The following is a 24,393-nucleotide window of genomic DNA, read 5'->3' as shown; positions in this document are numbered from 1 at the left end:
GCAGAGGATCCTGAGCGATCGCCTTTTGTAAAACAAAACTATACTCTTTAGGGATGTCTTCATCCTTTCAGCAACAACTGTAACAGGCAGATGCGAACTAGCCCCTCACTGAATCGCAGAGGCGAAAATGTTTTGGCTGCGTCAAGACTGGCTTTTAATGCCAGCCCCGCGCATGGAGATGCGCCCGTGGCGTTGTACGGGAGTTTAGGCATGACTGCTCAGCACAGAGGGGCCTCGCTTGGGTCCAGGCACGGGTCGGCGGGCATGCCCATATGGAAACAGAACGAAGTACTGGGAGCCCGGTGCCTCCGAAGGGACGCTGGGGATGGCGGATAGTCCGGACATGTCTGCTCACAGGCATGGCAGGTTAGGTTGGTAGGGAATGCTTAATTTATAAACGAATTAGTGTCTGGCCCACAGTTTTGTTCAACACGCGGCCGGTGCTATCCAAGATCGGGGTGCCGAATACCAAACAGCGGGGGTGGATTCCACCTCATGCCGCTATACACCACCGGACACTCCCTGCCTCTATAGTTAATGCTTGCAGTTGCCTTTTCGTCCTGCTTTCTCCCTCTTCCCTCTGTTGCTATTTCCGTCTTTCTCTTCCCCCTTCTTTCCACTGTTTGCGTTTCTCGCTTTCTTGCTGTGGATCGAAGTCTATAACAAACATGTGCCCACCTGAATGTATAGTAGCTCTTAGTGCGTAACACAGTTTGTCAGTTGATTGCAGAGCTGAGTCTGTTCCGCATTGCGGAAGGGTTACATTAGAAACCAGAAAAAAGAAGCCAGTTACGAGCCTTTCAGGCCTAGTGACATGAGCCACTGGGCCTGCCTTCCCCTGCTCCCGTGCACACCCACGTGACTGCCGCGTGACAGCAGATTCAGATCACACCCAGTTAAAGGCTCCTGTTGTTTTCACTGTACATTCCGAAAATAAGGCAGCCTTTGCCTCTCCCTCCCATGTGACCCCCGCGGATACCGCCTCCCGCTCAGGTGTGGAAAGGGCAGGCAGCGAAGGTTATGAACACAGCCCGCGGGCTCCGGGGGGTAGAAAAGAGGCAAAGGGGCAAGTTTCCAGCGCACTCGTCCACACGGACGAAGTCCAGACGGCATAAACCGCACGTTTAGTTCACAGCCAAGGCAGGGGAACAGAGAAACGCGATCTGTGAGCAGACCAGGCCGCCGAGCATCCCGTGTGCCGTTTCCCAGCCCATTCAGCACAACACGCCGTATTTGGTCTCCAGTTCTACTGCCCGAGTCTCTTCATTGTGCTCAATCTAGGTGACTTTTTACCAGCTATGTTACCCGCCTTTCTCCCCTCCCCATCCTTGTCGATTCTCCCTGCTACTACCTAAAGCAAATTGTTTCATCTTTCACTAAAATATTGCCCTAAGACATCTCCCATACAGACTTCAGGGCAGCCTGCAGGCCCACCTGCTCCCCACTCTGTCCATTCCAGTTTCATATTCAACACTGAATTATTAAAAACTCCTAACAACATAACTACTAGTTATTCAAGGGACGACTGCAATCCTGATCATTCAGGTGGTTTCTGTCCTATGTAGACCTACATAGTAAGAGCTTTGAAAGTTTTCAGTAATCACAATGTACCTAACATGGGATATGCTGAGAAACGTACAGGATACAGCCAACTTAACCTACGCACACTCCGTCTCTCACTCAGGTTCTACAGTACACTGGTAAGCACTGCAAGTCAAACACACACAACACCAAATACTTCCCACAGAGGCCCACAGCAAGTACACCACCCTTCTAACCAGGTACTCCTCCAGCGGTAGTGTGCTACCACCCGATTATGTGCTTCAGATCCATACCATGGGGTATGAAAGCGACTGCCCTTAGAATTCTGGGTAAATTACAAATTGAACTAACACTGCTCTAGATGTTTCTTCCAGATATAAACATATACTCCAGGAAGGACCATGGGAGGTGGCCTTTATATCTGAACACAGTACTCTATATATAACATCAGGAAACAGACAAAGTAATACAACTGCAACCTGTAGATAGGGACACAAGCCTTCAGAGTTCTCCTCCAGAACGGACCACCGTTCTCCCATTGTGACCTGCAGTACTGGATACAGTGCTCTAGATCAGACCTCCAAGATTGGGCAATACTCCTGATTTGAATCCGAGAACTGCAGATAAAAATCCAGGTGTTACTTATAGACTGGACACAGAGCAGTGGTTTGGCCTGAAGAACTGAACACAGAACAATCGCCTAGAACAATCAGAAAGCAACCACGCCTCCCTCAAATCCGCCATCCGCAAACATCACCAGCTCATCCAGACCACCAAAAGATCTTTCTACACAGAACAAATTGACAACAACAGCAAGGAGCTCTTCCGCATCATCAAGGAACTCAAAAATCTCAAGTCCTGCTCTGCCGATCCCCCCCCACTCGCAAGACCACTGTGACTCCCTTGCCACCTTTTTTCACCAAAAGATCACAGGCACCCATGGCAGCTTTGCACCGCCGTCACCCACCACCACCAAGGTCGACCTCAACGCACCCAACCACACCAACATCCTGAGTGCCTGGACCCCCACCAACGACGAGGAAACTACCAAGACCATGAGCACCATCCACTCCGGCTCACCCGCCAACCCCTGCCTCCACCACGTCTTCAATAAAGCCAGCCAAACCACCGCTCCCCAGCTCCGGACCATCCTCAACAGCTCCTTCGAAACCACCATCTTCCCAGGGAGCTGGAAACACGCCGAAGTCAATGCCCTCCTCAAAAAACCCAAAGCTGACCCAGAAAGACCTCAAAAACTACCGGCCCATCTCCGTCCTCACTTTCCCTGCGAAGGTCATCCAGAAGATCATCAAAACCAACGATCCCGCTTCTTGGAGGACAACAGCCTACTCAACATCTCCCAGTCTGGCTTCCACAAGAACCACAGCACCGAGACTGCCCCCATCGCTTGCACCAACGACATAAGGAGCAGGCTCGACAAAGGTGAAACCGTTGCCCTCATCCTCCTCAACCTCTCCGCAGCATTCAACACCGTCTGTCACCACACCCTTCGCTCACGTCTCTACAACGCTGGTATCCACCACAGAGCCCTGGATTGGCTCCCATTCTTCCTCTCTGGAAGAACCCATAGAGTCCGCCTCCCCCCTGTTCCTGTCTAAAGCCACCATCTGCGGAGTCCCCAGGGATCCTCACTCAGCCCCACACTCTTCAATGTCTACATGGCACCGCTTGCCAACATCATCCGATCCCACGGCCTTAACATCGTCTCCTACGCAGATGACACTCAATTCATCCTCTCTCTTACGAAGGACCCCGCAACTGCCAAAACCAACCTCCACACAGGACTTCACACATCACCAACTGGATGGAACCAAGCCGCCTCAAGCTGAACTCGGAGAAGACCGAGATCATCATCAGCTTGGGCTCCAACAGATCAGCATGGGATGACTCCTGGTGGCCTGCCACCCTGGGGTCTGCCCCTATGCCCACCACCCACGCACGCAACCTCAGCTTCATACTGGACTCATCACTCTCCATGACCCAGCAAGTCAATGCCATCTCATCCTCATGCTTTAACACCCTTCGCATGCTCTGCAAGACCTTCAGACGGATCCCCGCGGATACCAGAAAAATGGTTACCCACGCCCTCATCAGCAGCAGACTGAAACACGGCAACGCCCTCTACGCGGGAACAATGGCCAAGCTCCAGAAGAAACTCCAGCGCATCCAGAACACCTCAGCACGACTCATCCTTAAACTCCCTCGCCATGAGCACATCTCAGCCCACCTCAGAGACGTAAACTGGCTCCCCGTCAACAAAAGGACCGTCTTCAAACTCCTGATCCACGCTCACAAAGCTCTCCACGACGCCGGACCTGCCTACCTCAACGAGCGTCTCAACTTCCACATCCCTACACATCAGCTCCGCTCCGCCAACCTCACCCTTGCAACCGTCCCCCGCATCATCCAGACCACAACTGGCGGCAGATCTTTCTCCCACCTTGCTGCCAAAACCTGGAACTCCCTCCCTGTCAACCTACGTCTGACCCAGGACCTCCCGACCTTCAGGAAGTGCATCAAGACCCAGCTCTTCGAGCAGTAGTCCCCCCCCCCACCCCCAGCACCTTGAGACCCTCTGGGTGAGTAGCGCGCTTAACACATTACTGATTGATTGATTCATTCATTCATTTCCCCGCTCACTCACCAGGACTGAACTTGCAGCATTCATATGCGATCTTCAGAAATTGACTCAATATACAAGGCACTCAGATCATTGCAGCATTCTTCACACGTTCCCCGACCCCAATCCATAATTAGATCAAATAGTCCACATAAGACCACAGACCTGGACACGCGTCTCCTGATAAGTCCTCAGTAGCAAATCATACTGCAGATATTTCCAGATTTAGACAGTACTCGATATGTGACCCTCAGATCTGGACACAATATTTCATCTAGTGTAACCACCAGAACTGGCACAACACTACTGCTCTGATTTCAGAACTAGACAATACTCTACACGTAACCTCCAGGACTGGATTCAGTATCTGATCTGACTTCCCCAGAACTGGTCACAATAGTTAAGATGCAAACTCCAGGACTAGACGCCACCCAGATGTGACCCCAAGTGAACACATCATTGCAGTTGTAGCCCCCCAGAACTCAACACTCTTCCAAACGAGGTCCATGTAAGTTGTAAATGCTTCATACGTGGCCTCCAGATTATAACGCAATGAGGTAGCAGCGGCCAGCAGTGTAAGCCAAGTCTATGTAGGGAGTTGTCAGCACCCTAAACTCTGACAAGTACCATCTTCTCCTCCAGCATCACTCAGTCATGCCACTTCAGGATCTCAGATGCGTTAATCAGTGCAGAGGCCTGCAGCCTCAGGGCATGTATACCTGGCACTTAGATATGGATTTTCAGTAACGCCCAGAGATACCAAGCACAATGGCCACTCTTTCGATCTCTTTGGAGGGCATTACAGGCAAACAAAACGGCGATCGTCACCCAATCAGTGGATAGGGTTTTCTTTGGAAAAAATACCCAAAACGGAAAACGCACTGAATCCCTCCTCAGCGCCTCTTTCTCCAGTATAAGTAGAGGGCTGTGGAGGACACCCCAGTGTATTGCGGCCTCCTGTGCAGCGAGAACATGCGGGTGCTTGCGCTGTCGCTGCAGCCTCCCCGTCTTGCCACCAGAGGGCGCGGTGTGACCTCCGTCTGCAAACGTTTCTTTGATCGGAGCTAAGAACACCAAGATGTAGCCTAGTCTCGGTCCAGATATCTGCTTGCAGCTAATGACAGCCTGCCGAGCCTTCACAGTGGCCCAAGTGAGCCAGTGGTGTCACTAGCAGAGGGCCCACTTCCCAAACAATACTTGAAAAGATGGAGTTCTGAGGATCATGGATTCACGCCATTGAATCGGCATGAAGCCCTGCAGTGCGAACGGGCATCTGAACAAGTGGTACATTCCTAAGCGCCTCCTAGTGGAAAGTCCAACATTCTTGACAAAGTAAACGAAACGTGCAATCGTACAATTTTTATCTTTCTTTTCTCCCCAGCAAAACAAACGAAATAGGAGGGCGTCTTCTTCCTGCCTGCGGAATGGGTCTGTAAACACCCAGACGACCCTTGCTCGAACGTATTTTGTATGACACTAAAATAATTCCGCCGTCCCAGTGTCCGCAAACAAAGATGCACACACTCAGCAGACTCACAACCGATGCGCCGTGTTATTTGCCAACTTAACTTCCTTTGTCTTGTATGGAAGAACACGGACGCAACCTTATCACCGTTGTCCTTTCACCCCTCAGAGTGAAATAGATTTTATAAAACCTATACAGCGTTTTACAGAGCAGAAACCAAGTCTCCGTGTACATGCTTTTTGCAATAAAACGGGCGCTACATCGTCCTTAACAACCCCGTCTTCCGTTTATGTTGTCAGTGTAATTATGCCAGAGGGCCCCTGGGAGTACCTCTCTCCGTTAAAAACACAGTTCTTAAGAAGAGTACTATATATTTCATATCTATCATGTAAGTGTCTCACAGAAAGGTACTTTAGGAATCAAGATATGACACTTATGTGGGATTCTTCTAAAGTCTGAGTGGCCTTGGAACTGACTGCTGCTTGGAGAACGATGGCTGTGGTGTTAACATAAGTTTGTTAAAATAATGAAACAAAATGTCATAGGAAGGAGGTATTATTTCAATCTTTCTTGAATGCCAGGTAGGAAATGAAACGGGATGCGGCTTAGCTGAAATTTACAGAAACGAACATGTGGAAATAAGCGGGGCACAGATCACGCTGTGCCAGCGTACGTTTGTAGGTCACAGATCATGTTATGAGGAGGTTTGGTTGTAAAGCACAAGCGGGGTTGTGAGGAAGTTGTGATGTAGGACACAGGTCAGGGTGTGAGGAAGTTTGGTTGCAGGGCACAGGTGGAGTTATAAGGAAGTTCAGTTGTGTAATACAGTTCTGGTTGTAAGGATGTAAGGAGATTTAGTTGTAGGACACAGGTTTGATTTTGAGGAGATTTGGATGTAGGGTCAGATCAGAGTAAGCTGTAAGTCATAGACCAGGTTGTGAAGAGGTTCGGGGTGTTGGCATAGATCAGGTTCGGTTGTAAGGCACAAGTCAGGCTGTGAGGAGGTACGGGCAGTGGGCATAGATCAGGTTCGGTTGTAAGGCACAGGTCAGGCTGTGAGGAGGTACGGGCAGTGGGCATAGATCAGGTTCGATTGTAAGGCACAGGTCAGGTTGTGAGGAGGTACGGGCAGATCAGGTTCTGTTGTAAGGCATAGGTCAGGTTGTGAGGAGGTACGGGCAGTGGGCATAGATCAGGTTTGGTTGTAAGTCATAGACCTGATTGTGAAGAGGTACGGGCACTGGGCATAGATCAGGTTCGGTTGTAAGGCACAGGTCGGGTTGTGAGGAGGCACAGGCAGTGGGCATAGATCAGGTTCGGTTGTAAGGCACAGGTTAGGTTGTGAGGAGGTACTGGCAGTGGGCATAGATCAAGTTCGGTTGTAAGGCACAGGTCGGGTTGTGAGGAGGCACAGGCGGTGGGCATAAATCAGGTTCGGTTGTAAAGCACAGGTCAGGTTGTGAGGAGGTACAGGCAGTGGGCATAGATCAGGTTTGGTTGTAAGTCATAGACCAGGTTGTGAAGAGGTTTGTGGTGTGGGCATAGATCAGGTTCGGTTGTAAGGCATAGGTCAGGTTGTGAGGAGGCATAGATCAGGTTCGGTTGTAAGGCACAGGTCAGGTTGTGAGGAGGTACAGGCAGTGGGCATAGATCAGGTTCGGTTGTAAGGCACAGGTCAGGTTGTGAGGAGGTACGGGCAGTGTGCATAGATCAGGTTCGGTAGTAAGGCACAGGTCAGGTTGTGTGGCGGTACAGGCAGTGGGCATAGATCAGGTTCGGTTGTAAGGCACAGGTCAGGTTGTGAGGCGGTACGGGCAGTGGGCATAGATCAGGTTTGGTTGTAAGGCACAGGTCAGGTTGTGAGGAGGTACGGGCAGTGGGCATAGATCAGGTTCGGTTGTAAGGCACAGGTCAGGTTGTGTGGCGGTACAGGCAGTGGGCATAGATCAGGTTCGGTTGTAAGGCACAGGTCAGGTTGTGAGGAGGTACGGGCAGTGGGCATAGATCAGGTTTGGTTGTAAGGCACAGGTCAGGTTGTGTGGCGGTACAGGCAGTGGACATAGATCAGGTTTGGTTGTAAGGCACAGGTCAGGTTGTGAGGAGGTACAGGCAGTGGGCATAGATCAGGTTTGGTTGTAAGTCATAGACCTGGTTGTGAAGAGGTACGGGCAGTGGGCATAGATCAGGTTTGGTTGTAAGGCACAGGTCGGGTTGTGAGGAGGCACAGTCGGTGGGCATAGATCAGGTTTGGTTGTAAGGCACAGGTCAGGTTTTGAGGAGGTACGGGCAGTGGGCATAGATCAGGTTCGGTTGTAAGGCACAGGTCGGGTTGTGAGGAGGCACAGTCGGTGGGCATAGATCAAGTTTGGTTGTAAGGCACAGGTCGGGCTGTGAGGAGGCACAGGCGGTGGGCATAGATCAGGTTCGGTTGTAAGGCACAGGTCAGGTTGTGAGGAGGTACGGGCAGTGGGCGTAGATCAGGTTCGGTTGTAAGGCACAGGTCAGGTTGTGAGGAGGTACGGGCAGTGGGCATAGATCAGGTTTGGTTGTAAGTCATAGACCTGGTTGTGAAGAGGTTTGGGTGTAGGGTACAGGTCTGCTGGAGTTGAGAGTCAGGTTGTACTTGAACAGAAGTTGTACTCTAATGGGCTTCTTGTACTGCTTGAGGAAGTCTTCAGTTGGTGTCTTTGACATAGGCTTCGGTTTCCATGTGCGTTTAATTTAAGAATGACTCAATGAATCATCGGACACTAGGTCTATTGCTCCTCCAGAGTGTGCAGCTGAGCGTCTGTCTTGGCACTATAAATAGCAGGTGTTGCTGTCACTTAAAGTAATTGTTCTTTTGTCAATTTTTAGATGAATAAAGGACCAGGCAGACCTTGTGGGGGTGTAAACATGCGACCTGCAAGTCAAACACTTGTCTTCTCAGTTAAATACTTGCTCCTTCAGATCGGCCGGAGGAGTATTTGTCTGCAGGTGAGTTGGTAGTTCACTCATGCTAATGATGTGAGATTGAATCAGGAATAATGTGATTCTATTCGGTTTTGAAAGGTAAGACCTACTAGATCCAGCCATCACCAACACATCGGGTGCAGCGTCATGCATCCAAACATAAACTGCACAAGCCCCCGGACCCTCCTCATTCATTTACTGGTAGAGTAGGTGTGTTTCTGCACAAGCGGGAGACACTACCTCTGTCAGGGGGGCTCTCTCGGCATCTGCTTTGGTGCACACCTCTCGATTCTGGATGAGAAGAAAGTGTGTGGTGGGAGCAGGAAACCTCACAATGAGAAAGAAGATGCACTGAACCACCAAAAGCGTACAATCACTGCGTAATTTGCATAAGTATGTGTGTTGGCCCCAAAATTTTGCTCTAGAGCCTGTGGCCGACCCTGTCGAACGTCAGAGTTCTGAATACCAAGACTGCGCGCACAGTCTCGATTCCACCTTATACCTATTTAATCCATCACCAGACATTACCTGCATCGCTATGTTACTCTTGAGGTTCTTCGGCCCTGCTTTCTTCCATGGTCACTCTTTTTCCTCTCTTTCTCCGTCCTCCCCCACCCCCATCATGTTTTTAATTCCTCTCTAGCTCTGGGCAAAAGTCTGTTAATAAGAGTAAGTCCCCCAAAGGTAGGGCTAATTATTCCCATGTGCACTCACCGGCTCAAATGAAGCACTGAGAATAATGCACTTAATCACAAGGGAGGACAGATGCACCCGATTTAGGTTTTCCGTGTCTGTCTTGGACACTTGGCATCCATTTCCCATTACCGCCCCACTGCAGCAACTTTAACAGCTTAAGCTCTATTTAACCAGTCCCAGCAAATGACTCTTATAGTGATGACACTAAAAGAGTGAAGCAAGGCCTGCTCGGGACCCTTAACCATCTTTTATAGATTTGAACACCAACCTACTCCTCACACAAGCAATTTTTCGGCACCCAGAGAACGACGCCTCGCTGTGCAGAAAACTGTGCAAACCGGGCGCACGGGTACCCGAGGGCAGCAGGTCCCGGGGAGATGGGCGGGTAGGCTGCAGTGCAGAGGGGAAGCTGTGATCCCTTCTAGCACCGTGGAGAACTACGGGGGATGGATGAGGCGGTGCTAGTGCCACAGACAGACAGGTGTGGTGTGGATGTGGTGCTTCCAGTGTCGGGGAGAGACAGGTCTAAGGAGAGAAAGGTGTGATGCATTGTAGATGTGATGGTCCTATTTTCGTGGAGCGAAAGTGTGATGTGTTCTGGAGGGCCGTTTCTGGTACATTCTGGATGTGGTCATTCTAGTGTCTGAGGGATACGTGCGCTGGGTTTTAAAGGTTGCGAGTCTAATACCGCAGAGGGCCGGTGTGACGTGTCCCGGCTCCTACAGTTCTAGTAACGGGGACTGCCAGGTATGACGAGTGTTGCCCACCACTGCCGTCTGCATGGCTCTTCTTCCTGGTGTCTACGGGACCCTCGTCCTCGTTACAGGCTACATTTGCTGCGCTCTTTAGTGGTTTTGTCGTAGTTCAGATTTGAAACACGCACTTCTTACCACTGATCGTTCCCAGCATCGTGTTCTAAGAGAAGGCTTGTCACGCCACGACAGCAGGTATGACAGCAACGCACCGTTCACTTCTGGCTGGCAGGTTGACCTGACCTTTGCCCCAAAAACCGGGACATTTACTTAATATGAACAAAAGCGTCGGGACAGTCCTCTGAAAACCGGGACTGTCCGGGGAAATCCCGGGTCGTCTGGTCACCCTAGTTAGAGTTGGAGTATGTACCACGCATGGAGCGGCCCTGAAGCGTATTTCTTAGTTTCTCCCAGCATACCAGAGCCCAGTTCACTCAAACAGCTGGCAGGGGCGAGGCTGTTGTGTGTCCTCGCCGGAGGGCCGCCGAGCCCTACCTTTATTGCCCCCTGGCACCTGCTGGCTTGTTGGTCAGTCTTGGGAACGCCCTACTCCAGGCTCCCTCCTAGGTGGGGCAACTATTTACAGTCCTGATCTCCCCCGCCGCAAGCGTCCTGCGTGCCCCACCCCCTCCGTGGGATCGTTAATTCTCTCACCCCCAGGCTCACCCCAGGAAGAGGGGGTGAGGCCAATCTCCGTCCCTGGTTAGGGGGTTGTACGCTGTGGTCGCAGGAAAAAAAGATGCAGGGTGTGGCCTGCCCAGCGCGTGAAGGCAAAAGGTTTCCAGGCTCACCATAGCACAGTGCTGAAGACACAAGTATAGGCAAAGCTGGGATGTGTTTTCGGATCTTTTTCACACATCCAGTGCTTCCAATGAGCAGGTACTGCCCGCACGGAGTGCCTGCACTTCTGAGCACTGCTGCATTTTATTTAATGGGAGAGTGTCTGCACTTCTCAGGATATTGTGCATCTTTACCTTTCAGGCTGAGACAGGTGTTGTGCAACACTATCCCAGCATCATGATTCCCAATACTGCCAGGTGTTGTGCACCACTGCATTAAGACTCCTCACACTCCAGACATTGTGTACATCTCTTTTAGTATTCAGTTTCCAGTGTCTCTTTCTGTCCGGTATTGTACATGTCTAATCCTGGATTTAAATTCCTTATACTCCAGGCACTGTGCCCCTCTAACCCTGGATTAAGGTTCCTCACACTAACATACAGGGGCGGCTCTTGCGCTGGTGGCGCCCCGTGCACTAATCTTTTTTGGTGCTCCCCATTCCTACTCCTTGGATTCCCTCACTACCACCTGGCAAAACTGCCCCTCATCTCTCCACAGCCCCTCTCTCACAAAGATTTCATTTGTTTTAAAGCTCTGGTAAATGCCGGCTTTACTAATCCACTTCACTATCCACATAAAATACAGTTCTGTTCTTTGCAGCTTTCATATTAACCTTCTGAGCTACTTTATGGTGAGTCAAATCTGCCACTAGACAAAACTCTATCTCTCTCTAGCAGGAACATTAAGCACAAGAGTTATCTTGACATTTTTACAGCTGCCGGAAAGCTGGACGCACAAGGAACACTGCAGCAGGTGACTTTAAAATGGTACGTTATTGCTAAACACAGTGCCCCTCCTAAGGTCAGCGCCCCCCTCCAGGTCCAGTGCGGCCCCACATGTCGCCACCGCTCTAAAGCCGGCCCTGCTACCACAGCAGGTGTTGTGAACCCCTGTCAGTCACTGGATTCAGATTCCACAGTGTCACATACTGACAGGTATTGTGTCCCTCTATCCATGGATTTAGGTTCCTTAGCACCCCATCAGTCACTGGATCCAGGTTCTTGAGTCACACACTGTCAGATATTGTGCCCCTCTAACCCTTAATTTAAATGCCTCATGCTAACACTGCAGGTTGCAGGCCTCAGATGCAGAGTGTCACACACTGCCATCTATTGTGCCCCTCTATCCCTGGATGTAGATTTCTAATACTGTCACCGCAGGTATTGCGCACCCCCGTCAGTAACCTGATTCAGATTCCACAGTGTCATTTCCTGTCAGGTATTGTGACCCTCTAACCTTGGATATAGATTCCACAGACACTAGACAGGGTTTGAGCCAAAAATGGAATTGCACGTCAGCCACAAATTGCACTTGACAGGTAAGAGCGGCCACACATTGCAGTTAATGAGCATTGAAATGGGGAAGAACGTGCAGCTTGGTATGAAGTCCCCAACTCCGATTCGGGTGCAGAAGGTGTGCTTGCTAATTAGCGATTCTCACGTTCGCACTAAATAACAGATGCACGATTTGCACCCGCATTCTGTGCTGCGCTTTCATCTAGCCTGAGGCCGACTTTCTACATCAAATACTACTTCACTCCAAGTGCTCAGATAACAGGGGCTGGATTTACGGGCGCGACCTGAAGAGGGGCTGCTTAGCGCGAGCCGCGGGAGAGCATGAAGGTGAAAACACACGACTTAAAAGTACCACCCACGGTGTCCTTGGGATGGAGGCCAGTTCGCAGGCCTCAGTCACCCGCGAACCCCGGAGGGCCCCGTCTGTCTTTCTGGCAAGGCCTCCCCTGTCTGAATTAATTTTGCTTGTAACTTATCTCGGGAACAATCGAGGTTCCGCGCGGCGGGACGCATCCGGAGGCGGTATTTCTTGTTTTGATTTTATGACCCAAGTGGAAATGTGATCGGCGGTTTCGCAGCGGCCGGGTGTGCCAGCGGGCCGAGGGGCACCGCGGCTTCACCCTGTAGAGAACTTCGACAGCGGGAATAATGAAGGAAGGATCCGGCTACCCTTTGCGAAAAGCGCCCCCCGAGGCGGGAACAGCTTCAGAGGTGTGGTAACATCTTCGTGATTACCCAGGTCTTGCGTGCCTCTCGTCCCACCAGTGTTGTGCATTGGTGTGATTGAGATGAAGCAAGTCTGAGCAAGCTGAACTTTCTTTCAGTTGCCAGGAGCAGGTCACCTTTCCAGCAATTCCCCTGAAAGCGAACTGGGGAAACTATCTGGAACTTCCACAAGTCTGGCTCCAAAATGTTTACGGGCTGTCTTTTAGAATAACAAAGAAAAAAACACTGTTGGACTGGTAATGAGAAAGACAAAGGCACAAAGTGCGATCCAACCTTTTCTCTGTATTAAAGTTCACGGGAGGGCGCAGGAAACCGAACCTTGACACTGATGAGAACCGAAATAGTGCAAGTACCAGAACACACTGTGACCTCGGTGGAGCTCAACACTTCACAGACAAAAGCAATGAAGGCATTTAACCTCCACTGTTCAACGCATTTGCGCGAAGCGGCTACTTACAAAGTCGAGCTCCTCTGAAGGTTGCTAATGACTGGGAAATGGGTGTAAAGGCAGTATTCTACATGCATTCACACTTGTAATGTCAACAGAAAGCGAACATGAAAGTAATTTAAATTGAGAAAAAGTTAACAAATATGAAGCACCCGGCACCAAGAGCCAAACTGCGCTAGGGTTGCACTTGGAAGCAACATCTGAAGAGTGAACCTATCAATGTGGGGGAAAAACGAAAGCATCATTGAATACCAATCAATCTTTAGCACCCATCTTGTCCTGAAGGGGCCGTCTTGTCCCTGGCATCTTATTCCCTTTTAGCCACAAATGTCTCCTAGCTCTGTGCTGCTGAACCCCACTGACACCTTCAACTCAATCAGACATCTCACCAGCACTCCTGTTCCATCTTTCAACCAGGCTCTTCCAAACACTCATCCAACATGTCTTTAGAAATATCCTCTGCCTGGGTTCTTACTCTAGAAAGAACACTCCTATACCACTGGCGGGACTGTCGGTTCTAGTTCTAGTGATCACTTATTTAGTCACTTTGTGAAAGCACTCCTAAACCAGGATTCCTCCGAAGAAAATCCACACTACCCAGGCTGGGTGCAGCCTACGCTTGAGAATCTAGCTCCAGACGAAATCCTTATTTTCGACAAATCTTGACATTATTTGCTACACCGCTAGTTTTTGCACTTTCCTTCCCAATCCTATTAACAACAGTGACAATCACGTTTCTTCCCACAAGTTCAACAAGACTTGTGGTTCCCTTGTGTTTATACATTACCATCATTACCCTGATGTGCATTTCACACTGTAACCTTCGCCTCCAACGCCGGTATGTACGAAGGTATGGCCTTTTCCACATTACCTGACATCATAGCACTACGCATTGTTTCCTACACCAGAACTAAAGCCAGTTTCTGGCCCTCACATAGCACATACATGTAAAGGCCACATCTGCATTCTCACACCAAAGGATTGCAAGCCTCCAACACAAACTCCCAACTTTGTCAGCCTTTTTCTGATGCATTCAGAACACATCATACAATGATCCTCTTCTCCTTCAGCTGTGTCCAGTCAGCTGTGAGACGACAGTCAATTTTGTGTCCATACATGTAGGCCATTGCATGCATTTTCCACATTGACGAATTAACTGTGCGTTTTGTAAATGACAGTGAAAGTAGGGCACTGTGTGTTTTCCACCTTTCAGTTACTGCAGTTTATCATACATGTTTTATGAATTAATATGTCCCAGAACAATTTAACCTTACTGCTGAAAACAAATGTGACCTCTGCTCAACTCCTTTACATCAACCATTAATATTGCTGAAGTCTCCTAATATGGCCTTCCTATGTCATGGAAGTAGAAAACCTGACTTTCGCATACAGATTATTCCTGATTCATTTAAAAGCTTTAATTCCAGCATTGATCCCTGGGAAACTTCACTACATTTGTATCCCACTCACAATCTTGCTTAGTAAGTTTTATCATCTAGACCATGTACTTTAAAAATACTTTTTAGTCCATGTACACATTTAATCACCAATTCAAAATTCACACAACTTAATAATTATCTTTTTGTATGATACCATATCACAGGTCTTCGGAAAAGTCCAAGCTTGCAGCATGATCCTATTTTGTAATTAACAGTTTCCTTGATCTCTTGGGGGAAAAAAAACCTCAGTATGCTTGTTTGATGAAACATACTACTAGTTCAGCATTCTTTCTGGGTTTGCAATAAATTATTGTCGTTTTTAGATGTGACAAATCCATGCCAAATTACTGACTCCCTCACATTCAATAAAAAGAGAGCGTAATGATATTAAGGTGTCAAACTTCAACTTCACCCCTTTAACTTATCAATTATTAAGTATCAAACCAAGTTTAATTTCTATTTTGAAGTTACGTTTGGTATGTGCTCTTTTCAGGTTTAGTGCATAGTAAAGAGCATGTGAAAGAACCCTGGAATCTGCGGCACTCAGTGCCACCGAATAGGTGCAGTTTGGATGGCTGCAGTGTGGCCTTGTCTAGGTGTACACCAGTTAGATGATGTGTACAGTAACAAATTTCTATTTCAAATCTGTATCTCGCTTCCTTACTTAAATTGAACAGAAGAATCAAAATGGGATTTTTTTTTCTTCTAAAGGATGCGCCTTATCCAATGTGACCAAGTAGACTGCTGCCTAGGCTGCAGCGCTAAAAAGCCTGCAGAAGACGAACCACATATCACTGCTGACTTGGGTCTGATATAAACTATTGGTAGGAAGGGGCAGGTTCTCTAAATGGTCTGCTACAGCACCAGCCAAATCCAGGCTAAGAAAAAAAACAAGCATTAGCTAAGTCAGTAGATCTCACCTTTCATCCCAGGTGCAACTATTGGCTTTGCCAGGTGGCGGCCGATCATGCATAGGCAAGCACAATGGGCATCTTGTTGTGGTTTTTTTTATGCTTCCCAAAAAAGAATGACAAAATAGCTGCCATGCATGTGCAGGCATACTCTCCGGCCATCTTTTAATGTTTTTTCACAAACCAAAAGAAAAACTTCACAAGATGCGGTCAGTGCACTTGTGCATGTGCGAGCGTGGGCGGGTCTTTAAAAGGTTTTAAAATCATTTAAAAATAGCTGTGTGCCGTTATATCAGAAGATGGAGTACTTGGCAGTCGGGTGTGGAAGATGGCACTGGGGTGTGATATTTAAATAAAGAGATGGGGCAGGAAGAGGGATGGCAGGCATCACAGTGAGAGTGGCAGAGGGAGAAATATTCTCTCAGGTGAGCACTGCAAGGATCTGACATCAGTATTGGAAGGATACAACTCTTCCTGTCAAAATACTATGCCACCAAAATGTTCCTTGGGAGGAAAGCAATTTAGTCAGGACCAAGGAACACAGATAACAACAAAATCCAATCACGAGCACGAGAAAATGCCCTTTAAGTCTGTATTGGAGATATTAAGTCTCTTGCCAACAGACAAGACCTAAAAACGTAATCAACATGTCAGTGGCCTAGGAGAGCATCACCCCTATCCTGCTCCAATTTACAAACGAGCTTAAGACATACCCCCTTTTTTATAACACTAAATCACAATGAAGTAAGAGTTCAACGCTGCTGTAAGAATTCAGCTCCCCCTCCAATCACCCATTGACTGAATCTTTGCATTTGACCCTGTACAATGCTGCTCTGCCTGTCGCTGTACAAATCCCACAAATATACATGCAGGTACAGTAACAATCCTGTGGCCAGACTGAAACCGAACGCAGACATAGTACCCATCCTAAGAGAAGAGTGAACCTAAACATGGGCAACAAAACAACCATATCAGTACAGTGAAGCTATACTCGTATCACAGAAAACCCTAAGAACGAACGTACTCTTAGACACCAACACCGTTGTAAAGCAAATTAAAGGTAATATCAAAATCGTTTAAACCCGAGAGCAGAGTGAATAAACTCTTAAACACACTAACATGTGTGACGAGTACACTGAAGTTACTCACATTAAGGGCCATATGTACGAACACATTTTCCCATTCACACAGAATGGGAAAAACCCTATGCTACATCTGGCCCTAAGTTACTTCATTAAGTTACAGACTCAGACGACAGCATGAATATGCTGACATGCAAACTAGGATCTATGAAGGGCAGCCTGAAGATACTTGCACGGTTACACCCTTGAAAAGCAGATTATAGGCACTTACAGTGCAACACCCCTGCAGAGGCAAAAAACGTATGGGCACAGGAATATCTATTAAGAGTAGACAACTACTCACAGAGGTAGTAGCGTCGCTAGGCAGTCTAGTGAAAATACAGACACAATGACACCCCTCACATACTGCGCAATGGTATTTGCAGACACTGCATCATCATACTTGGATATAGCGATGAAATTAGCAGTGAGTGTTCAATGTAAGACAGTTAAATGCTACTTACATATATAGTAATATTCTTCTCCTGGTCTGAATTCAAACCCGAGCGAGAAGGGTGTGAACCGCTGGATCTTCTCTGAAAACTTGATTGGCCCAAAAGGAGCATAGGGTTTATTGCACTCCCAGCGTTTGTGGGCATCATGCGTCTCATAGCAGCCGTTGTAGCCATCGATGTCCACCATGAAAAGCGTGAAGGACTCTGTGAGCTCCGGTGGGACGTGCCCCTCATAATGCGGGCAGTAGATGTCTAGGTAGTCATTGATGTCCACCTGCACAGCATAATCTTCCTTCAGGAACCTGAGGGATAAAGAAATGGGGCAAATTAGGCTCGAAGGAGGCAACGGTCAGTATCAGAAAAATCTAAAAATGGCTATGTGTGCGATTGTGAATGTAAGGACATTTTAGGAGCTGCAGCTGGGGATAAAACAGAGAACACCAGAACAGCCCAGAGTATATTTTAAGTGGGGCTACATGTACATGCATACCCATTGAGCAGCTCAGATAGCGCTCAATTTGTTGGAAAAAAAAAAACCCCTAAGCGCAGGGCCCAACATTTGTTTTTTAGGAGCCCACCGCCAGTGTCCATGAATGCCAGGACTGGCCTATTTCAGGGCTGCCCAGTCTATATTCCAACTCAGTGCCTCCGTCTTCAACCACCCAACATCTCATCTAATCTCTTGTGGGTTACTTTGAATCCTGAAACTCTTCCTGTCACTATTTCCTATTTTTCTCTTTTGTCTTTCTCCTTTTTCTTTTTCTTTCTCATAGTCTTATGATGAAAAATACGTTATTGTTCCAGTTCCATTGTTTTGCCTTTGCTGGGTGCTCTACATGGACCAGCTTAAGCCTGGAAACCACCAATAAAACCTATCCAGTGTACCTCTAAGATTTCTGCTTGCTGCTCAGATCAGTCTTGGACATATTGGAAAACCTATGCCTGCTTCCATAAACTACAGATTTCAGAATGCACTGACAGGTGTTCACAGAGACCCAGAATCTGCTGTGCAGTGCTTTCTATGGGGCTTCTCCTGCTGTGCAATAGCACCAGATTCTCTCTTCCAGGACTTTGGAGAGGTAGAAATTGCCATACATTTGTGACCACTCCAGTGAGCCTAGTCATGCACCTCCACCCTGGCCTTGCTGTGGCCTGGGGCTGTTTATAAGCTGCCACTGCCTTAAACCCCTTGATTGTGCACTGATGCTTGAACTTCTGTGTACAGGAACACTTGTGACCTGGTTTCCTGACCAGTTCTTGCCTAGATTCTGCCACAACCTGTGTTCTTTTTGATTGCAGCTTGCTACAGATTTCTCCTAGGTCTGGATTCCTTTTTCCTTTACTCTCTTGCATACATTTTGTCTACAGTCATGGCCTGCTCCCTTTATTTGTTCCTATTTTCTTCTGCTTCTGATATCATTTCCCTTTGCTAGTTCCTTTTTTTTAAGGCTTTTGCTCTTATATCGGCTCACAGTCTACTTTTTGTTTTTAAGTTCTTAAGTTTTATTGCAGTTACAGGCTCTTGCTTGCTACAGTTCCTAGAATCCTTGTGCAAGCTCTGCCTTGTTTGTTCTCCAGTTTTACCTTGATTACTTGTTTTGCTATCACCTTTTTGTCCTGTTAGTCATATGCTTGCAATCCAGTTATCTCTACCCATCCATGCTTGTTTACGTACACGTTTTCTCTCTCCTACTCATCTTCTTCTCCTCTTGGGATCTTTGTGTCCGCTAAGTACACTATTTTGTCCTCACCTATATATAAGTGTCTTCCTTTTCTATCAGGGTTGGCTTCTGGTTTCCAGGAGGCAGTTACTGCCCAATCCTTAGTTGCATGTTACATGTAGTCTTAAGTTTCTTAATTGTGACTGTGTGACATTTCTATTTTCGTAGGCATCTCCACTGTGTCTCCAGCAGGAAGTATAGGGGTTTGCCTTGCATATTTAAGTAAAATCTGTTTGTGCTCCAGGGAGGCTACATGTTTGTTTCATGTATGTAGGCACACCCTTTGTTTGTGCCCCAGGTCTAGATATATAATCACTTCATCTACCCCCTTTCAGTGGGCCTCCAGGGTGACTATCTGTAAGAATAACCTGCATAGAGACAGTAGCCTTGTCTACTGCTGTGGGAAGTTCTGAGTCTTATCTGTGTACAACACTAGTGGTAACCCAGTATGTTTGACAATTACTGGTTCCTTTGCCTTACTTTCTCCTTCTGGTAAGTGTCCCTTATGCCGTTTGTGTCTGTTCTTTCCTAGTTTATGCTTTTGTCTTCTTCGTTACACTAACCAGTGCTTAATTTGAGCCAGTGGTTTCTGGTGCTCGGCACCAGCACTTAATTGTCAACACCAGCACTTATTACAGTCTGCCAAATGGGGGTGCTGTATGTCTAACCTAGAGATTAGTAAAACAACAGTTGTGTATTAATTCTATATACATTAAAAATGGGACACCTGTCACCCAATCCATTGTTATATCTTTGGGGGCCTGAAGTAGTTTTCATTTTCACACTTGTAACATTGTGATGGTTAGTAGTTATGTTAGTACTGTCACTGGCAGCGCTGGCAGGAGCAATGTATGGTGCAGCCCGCAGTGATCTCCTAACTAGGGCCCTGGCACTTTTCTTTTTTTTTAAACAATTTAAGCACTGATACTAACAGGAGCATGATCAGCACACAGCTGTATTGCACATAGAAAATCTGAAAAGTAATTATCCAGGATGTACAGACCTGTAACACAGTATATATTACCTGCAGCGCGTGGCCAGCACAAGGACCAAGGTACAGACATCTACAAAAAAGTGTTTAAAGCAGCTTAGACTGACTGCACACAGCACTTACTAGGTGTATATGTGCTTATCTCAGAATATGCAGCAGAAGCGTGAGGGTGAATAAATGTGTGAAATAACAGACTATAAGTTAACCGATGCAGCTTAGTACACACACAAGTGTGAGCAGCACGATATAGTGCATATATGTATAAACATGATCGAGTGTGCCGCAGTAGCGTGGAGTGCAGCATCTTAGGGTTCATGCAGAACCTGTTCACCATCCCTATAGCCCTGAACAGTGTGTGGCAGCAGCTTGGGCTGCAGACAGTGACCAAATTGATTAACAGTTTTCAGTATAGATGCATTTACCAGGAATAGGTCACAAAAATTATTGGTTTAAAATAAATAGTGCATATTAGTGAAATGCCAACATCTGCTTCCCCAGATGGCACAAGATTTTGAGCACTCGAATATTGGATATTTCGTTCAGGAACAAATGTGTGACAACTCAGAGGTATAGGTGTAAAAATATATGAATGCACGCACTCGATTATAAGGTATCATCCCCAACCAGACGCGCTTATCCCACAATATTAGAATCTCCATTGGACAACAAAGGACATCAAAATGTCGTCAGGCACTTTGATAGATAATAGTTAGGGAATGCAATGGGAGAAAGGGAAGGTGTAAAGAGGAAATAATACTGCTGTGAACACAGTTTGCAGAAAGTACATAAGCGTAAAGGAGATTCAGGGAAGAGACATGAGTGAACTAGAGCTGTGGTGAAAAGGACATACAGGGAAACGAACATGTGACGGCAAAAATTGAAAGGATTAGAGTTACTGTAACAAAACGCAAGTTGTTAGGGATAAAATTAAGGATAGGGTCATGGAAAGCCTTTAGAATTGGAGGTGTGTTAGTTAAAAGGCATGGATTAGTGGTAGGTTGAGGGTTTTGATAAGAGATAACTAGTTGGTTGAGTAAGGTTTACCTTTAGGGTAAGGTTTAGGCATCGGGGTGTGGAAGTAATGGTAAGGGTTAAGGCTGGGAATGTGGTTAGGATAGATTTGGAAATTGGATAAGGTAAGGAAAACCCATTAAGCTATTACTATGGTAAAGGACTGTTTGAAGTTTAGGGTTAGTGTAAGGGTATAGGTAGTGTTTCGGTTAGGAGGAGTCAAAGGTTACATTTTAGATGTCAAGTAAAATTAGAATAGCTACTGTTAGAATGAGACTTTATTATTTAATCCTTGAAGTAGAATGTAATGTGTAGAACAGTTAACACTTGACAGTTTTGTCTCGTTTTTTTATTTTCCATTTGCAGAATAGATTTCATCACTAAACGATTCTCACAGGTTTCTCACTTTCAATCTAAGTTTGTAACAAGAAATGCTAAAAGGCACTGAGGTAAAGTGATGAATGAAAGACGTAGACATGAGTAATAATATGGTTGAAACAAACATAGTGCAGCACAATCAGATTAGTGGCATTAAAACAGCAAAACGGCCAAAGTGAACCAAGAACAAAATGCCATTTGAAAAAAAAAAAAATACACCAACTGGTAAAAAAAAAAAACCGCAAACTAAAGAGTAAGCTATCAACATTTGAAATAGCGTTGGGCGGGAAAAAAACCTACACTTAACGTGGCAGTTAACAACTAAGGAGAGAAGGTCAGGTGTTTTGCTGCTTCCATGTGGGACAGACAGAGCTGCAGTTCGGCTGATCCTGGGTGGGACAGTAAGCTCAGAAATTAGACTGCACCTATCTGGGACGCGGACAGCAGAAGTCAGACAGCCCCTACCAGGACAGATAGCTTAGGAGTTCCCCTGCACCGATCACAGAGAGCTGAGGAGTTAGACTGACACCAAATAAAAGCTGAGCAGGTAGCCTTCATGAACTAGGGAAGAGAGCTCAAGACGGAGAACGCTTATATTTAGGATGGAGACTACTTCAGCCTGTGACAGAAAGCCCGAGTTAGTCTTTTCTTATGCAGGAAAGAGAGCCCAGGCGTGGGCCTGCTCCTATCTGGGACAGACGAGAGGGGTGAGAGATGAGGAGGGGAGAAAGGAGCACGCCGCTGAAGGCAGATCGCTAGGAGTGAAGAGTGCAGGAGGGAGAGCGAAGCATGGAGCACGCCTAGCTGTGCGTGCCATGGGCCTCTGTGCCCTTTAATAAGCTCCCCCCTTTCTGCTTCCCGTCCCACCTGGATAGTTCTGCAAATGGTAACATGGTGTCTCCCCTCCAAGCCATAAATCAAACCCATTTAAAACTAACAATTTCTCCCTCGCTGGAGGACGTGCGCATCCTTTTAACGATCGCGCCTCGCTGGCTACCTGGCGCTGCCTCATTACTGGGTCGACAGAGGCTTGAGGGGACGGGAGGGGGCACCGTACTGCTGTCCCTCCCTCGAAAGCAAGATCAGCCATTTTCCAACATTGGGATTTCATAAGCGCAACGATAGGGTGTCCAGAGAGATGGGTAAAAACACCTTCCACTGTAATGCCTAACACCTTTATAAAATGGGTTGGGTACCAGAAAGGGAACCAACATATTTTAGTTGTTTGGGGAAAAAGAAATTCAGTTTGTGCTACGAAAAAGGTAATAAAGGATGCCATAATAGGTATGACGATCATGCCTCCATGCCTTTTGGGAGTGCACCTCTACGGTAGGACAACACCTATGATTTTAAACACATTCAATTATTCCAGGAGCCTATTTCTCACCCACTATTCCCAAATACAAGCCTTTGGTACATAACCATTCGTCGTAGAACTTCACAGTCTGTTAGCAGAGGCTGCCTAGTCTATAGGCAAACACTAGAATGTCTGAAACGCCATTCCTCCAGAATGTCGAGTTGGACTGTTGAAATTGTGTGTCACATGAACCAGTTCCAGAAATTCCAGTTGGGTCTGAGGTAGAGGTAGCCACACGTCGAAGGTTTGGGTGAGTTTCCAGAAGTAGAGATGTGCCACTCAGCACTTTCTAAGTTTCCTGAGTATTCGAGAGTTTCCCCTCAGCAGTGTCTAGTTGCCCAGCTGCATGAGAGACAGTCTTCTCATATAGCACCAAGAAATATCTTTCAGCACCCTCATGAATCCCTTAGCCATCTCTTTGTGTTTCCATCAACGACTACAACACAGCCCTCATAGTGCTTGAGATGTCCTCTCATTTGCCCCGTCTGTCTCTCCTACGGCTTATTCCTCTTTTCGCCACCATGACTCCTAATAATTTTAAAGAATGCACATGTACACTTTGTTATTAGCAATACAGTGTACATTATATTATTATTATTCTTGCTTTTAACAATCCTGGATGCGCTTTGCTTACTTGTTTTTTTGTGGCTGGTTGGATATGTGAAACATTCCCTCCTCCATCCTCCTGGATTTTGCATTCTCTGGAATTGCTGAATGCCGCACTAGTCCTGTTGCGCTGCAGACAGGGCAAACGCGAGCTTGGTTTAATGGCTTGCCTGCTTTATTGAAGCCTTTATTGAAGCCGCCTTGTCACTAATCCAAAGATCTGCATAACTACTGCCCATCGCTGTTGTGCAGTACCTGGGCAGATGATCAGAAAAGGTTGTCCTGAGGCAACTGCAATCTTACTTGGACAAAAAAATCTTGGTGCATCATTTTCAGGAAGGCTTCAGAGCAGGCAACGGCGTGGGATGAGTCATACTGTTGGAATTAGATGATCTCAGCAAACTGGTTGTTAAAGACAGCATTGGCCCCTCATCTTATTAGATCTTTCAGCAACTTTTGACACCATTGGGCATCTCATCTTGATCCTCCTCTTAGCCGATGCAGGCCAGGCTAAATTCCTAAAGGAGAGCTTTCAGGTGGCCATTATATTTACCATTGCTTTTTATGCTCTGGAAATCTAGCAGTGGTGTCTCTTAAGGCTCAATACTGTCCACTTGTTCTTCAAATACAGATACACTCTCTAGGTGTAACATTTTTTATATATATATATATATATATATATATATATATATATATATATATATATATATATGTAGAAGACAACTGATATTGGGTCTATCTGAAGTAGAGCAGTTGGGCATTATGATTCTTCCATTCTTGCCAACGGCCTAACCATCATCCAGTGGACATATGAAAATCTTTGAAAATGAATCCTACCAAAATAGAGCTTGTTCTCACCAACTGACAAACTGCCACCTTAGAATAAAATGATTGCCTAAGATTATGCCCCTCTCCGTGGTCTCCCAGTCCAGCAAGCTCTTTACATACCTGGTCATTTACCTGGACACAACTCTATTTCTAGAGATCCAGGTGTCCAAAGTTGCCAGTTCCTGTTACCTCCAAAAGAATACCTCGCTTTCATGGCT

The 24,393-nt window shown here is 47.0% G+C and overlaps 1 protein-coding gene across 2 annotated transcripts in view; it reads right to left on the bottom strand.

Moving 5' to 3' along the window:
- Positions 1-24,393, bottom strand: part of EFNA4 (ephrin A4) — a 163,382-nt gene that overhangs the window by 62,422 nt on the left and 76,567 nt on the right. For both annotated transcript variants that reach the window (XM_069218407.1, XM_069218406.1), the window contains exon 2: positions 17,293-17,585. In XM_069218407.1, the coding sequence (XP_069074508.1) occupies positions 17,293-17,585 (293 nt within the window). The remainder of the gene's footprint in view (positions 1-17,292; positions 17,586-24,393) is intronic.

The sequence above is a fragment of the Pleurodeles waltl genome, chromosome 12 (genome assembly GCF_031143425.1).
Source record: "Pleurodeles waltl isolate 20211129_DDA chromosome 12, aPleWal1.hap1.20221129, whole genome shotgun sequence".
In the NCBI taxonomy this organism is placed as follows: Eukaryota; Metazoa; Chordata; class Amphibia; order Caudata; family Salamandridae; genus Pleurodeles; species Pleurodeles waltl.
This window is presented reverse-complemented; position numbering and strand designations above follow the sequence as displayed.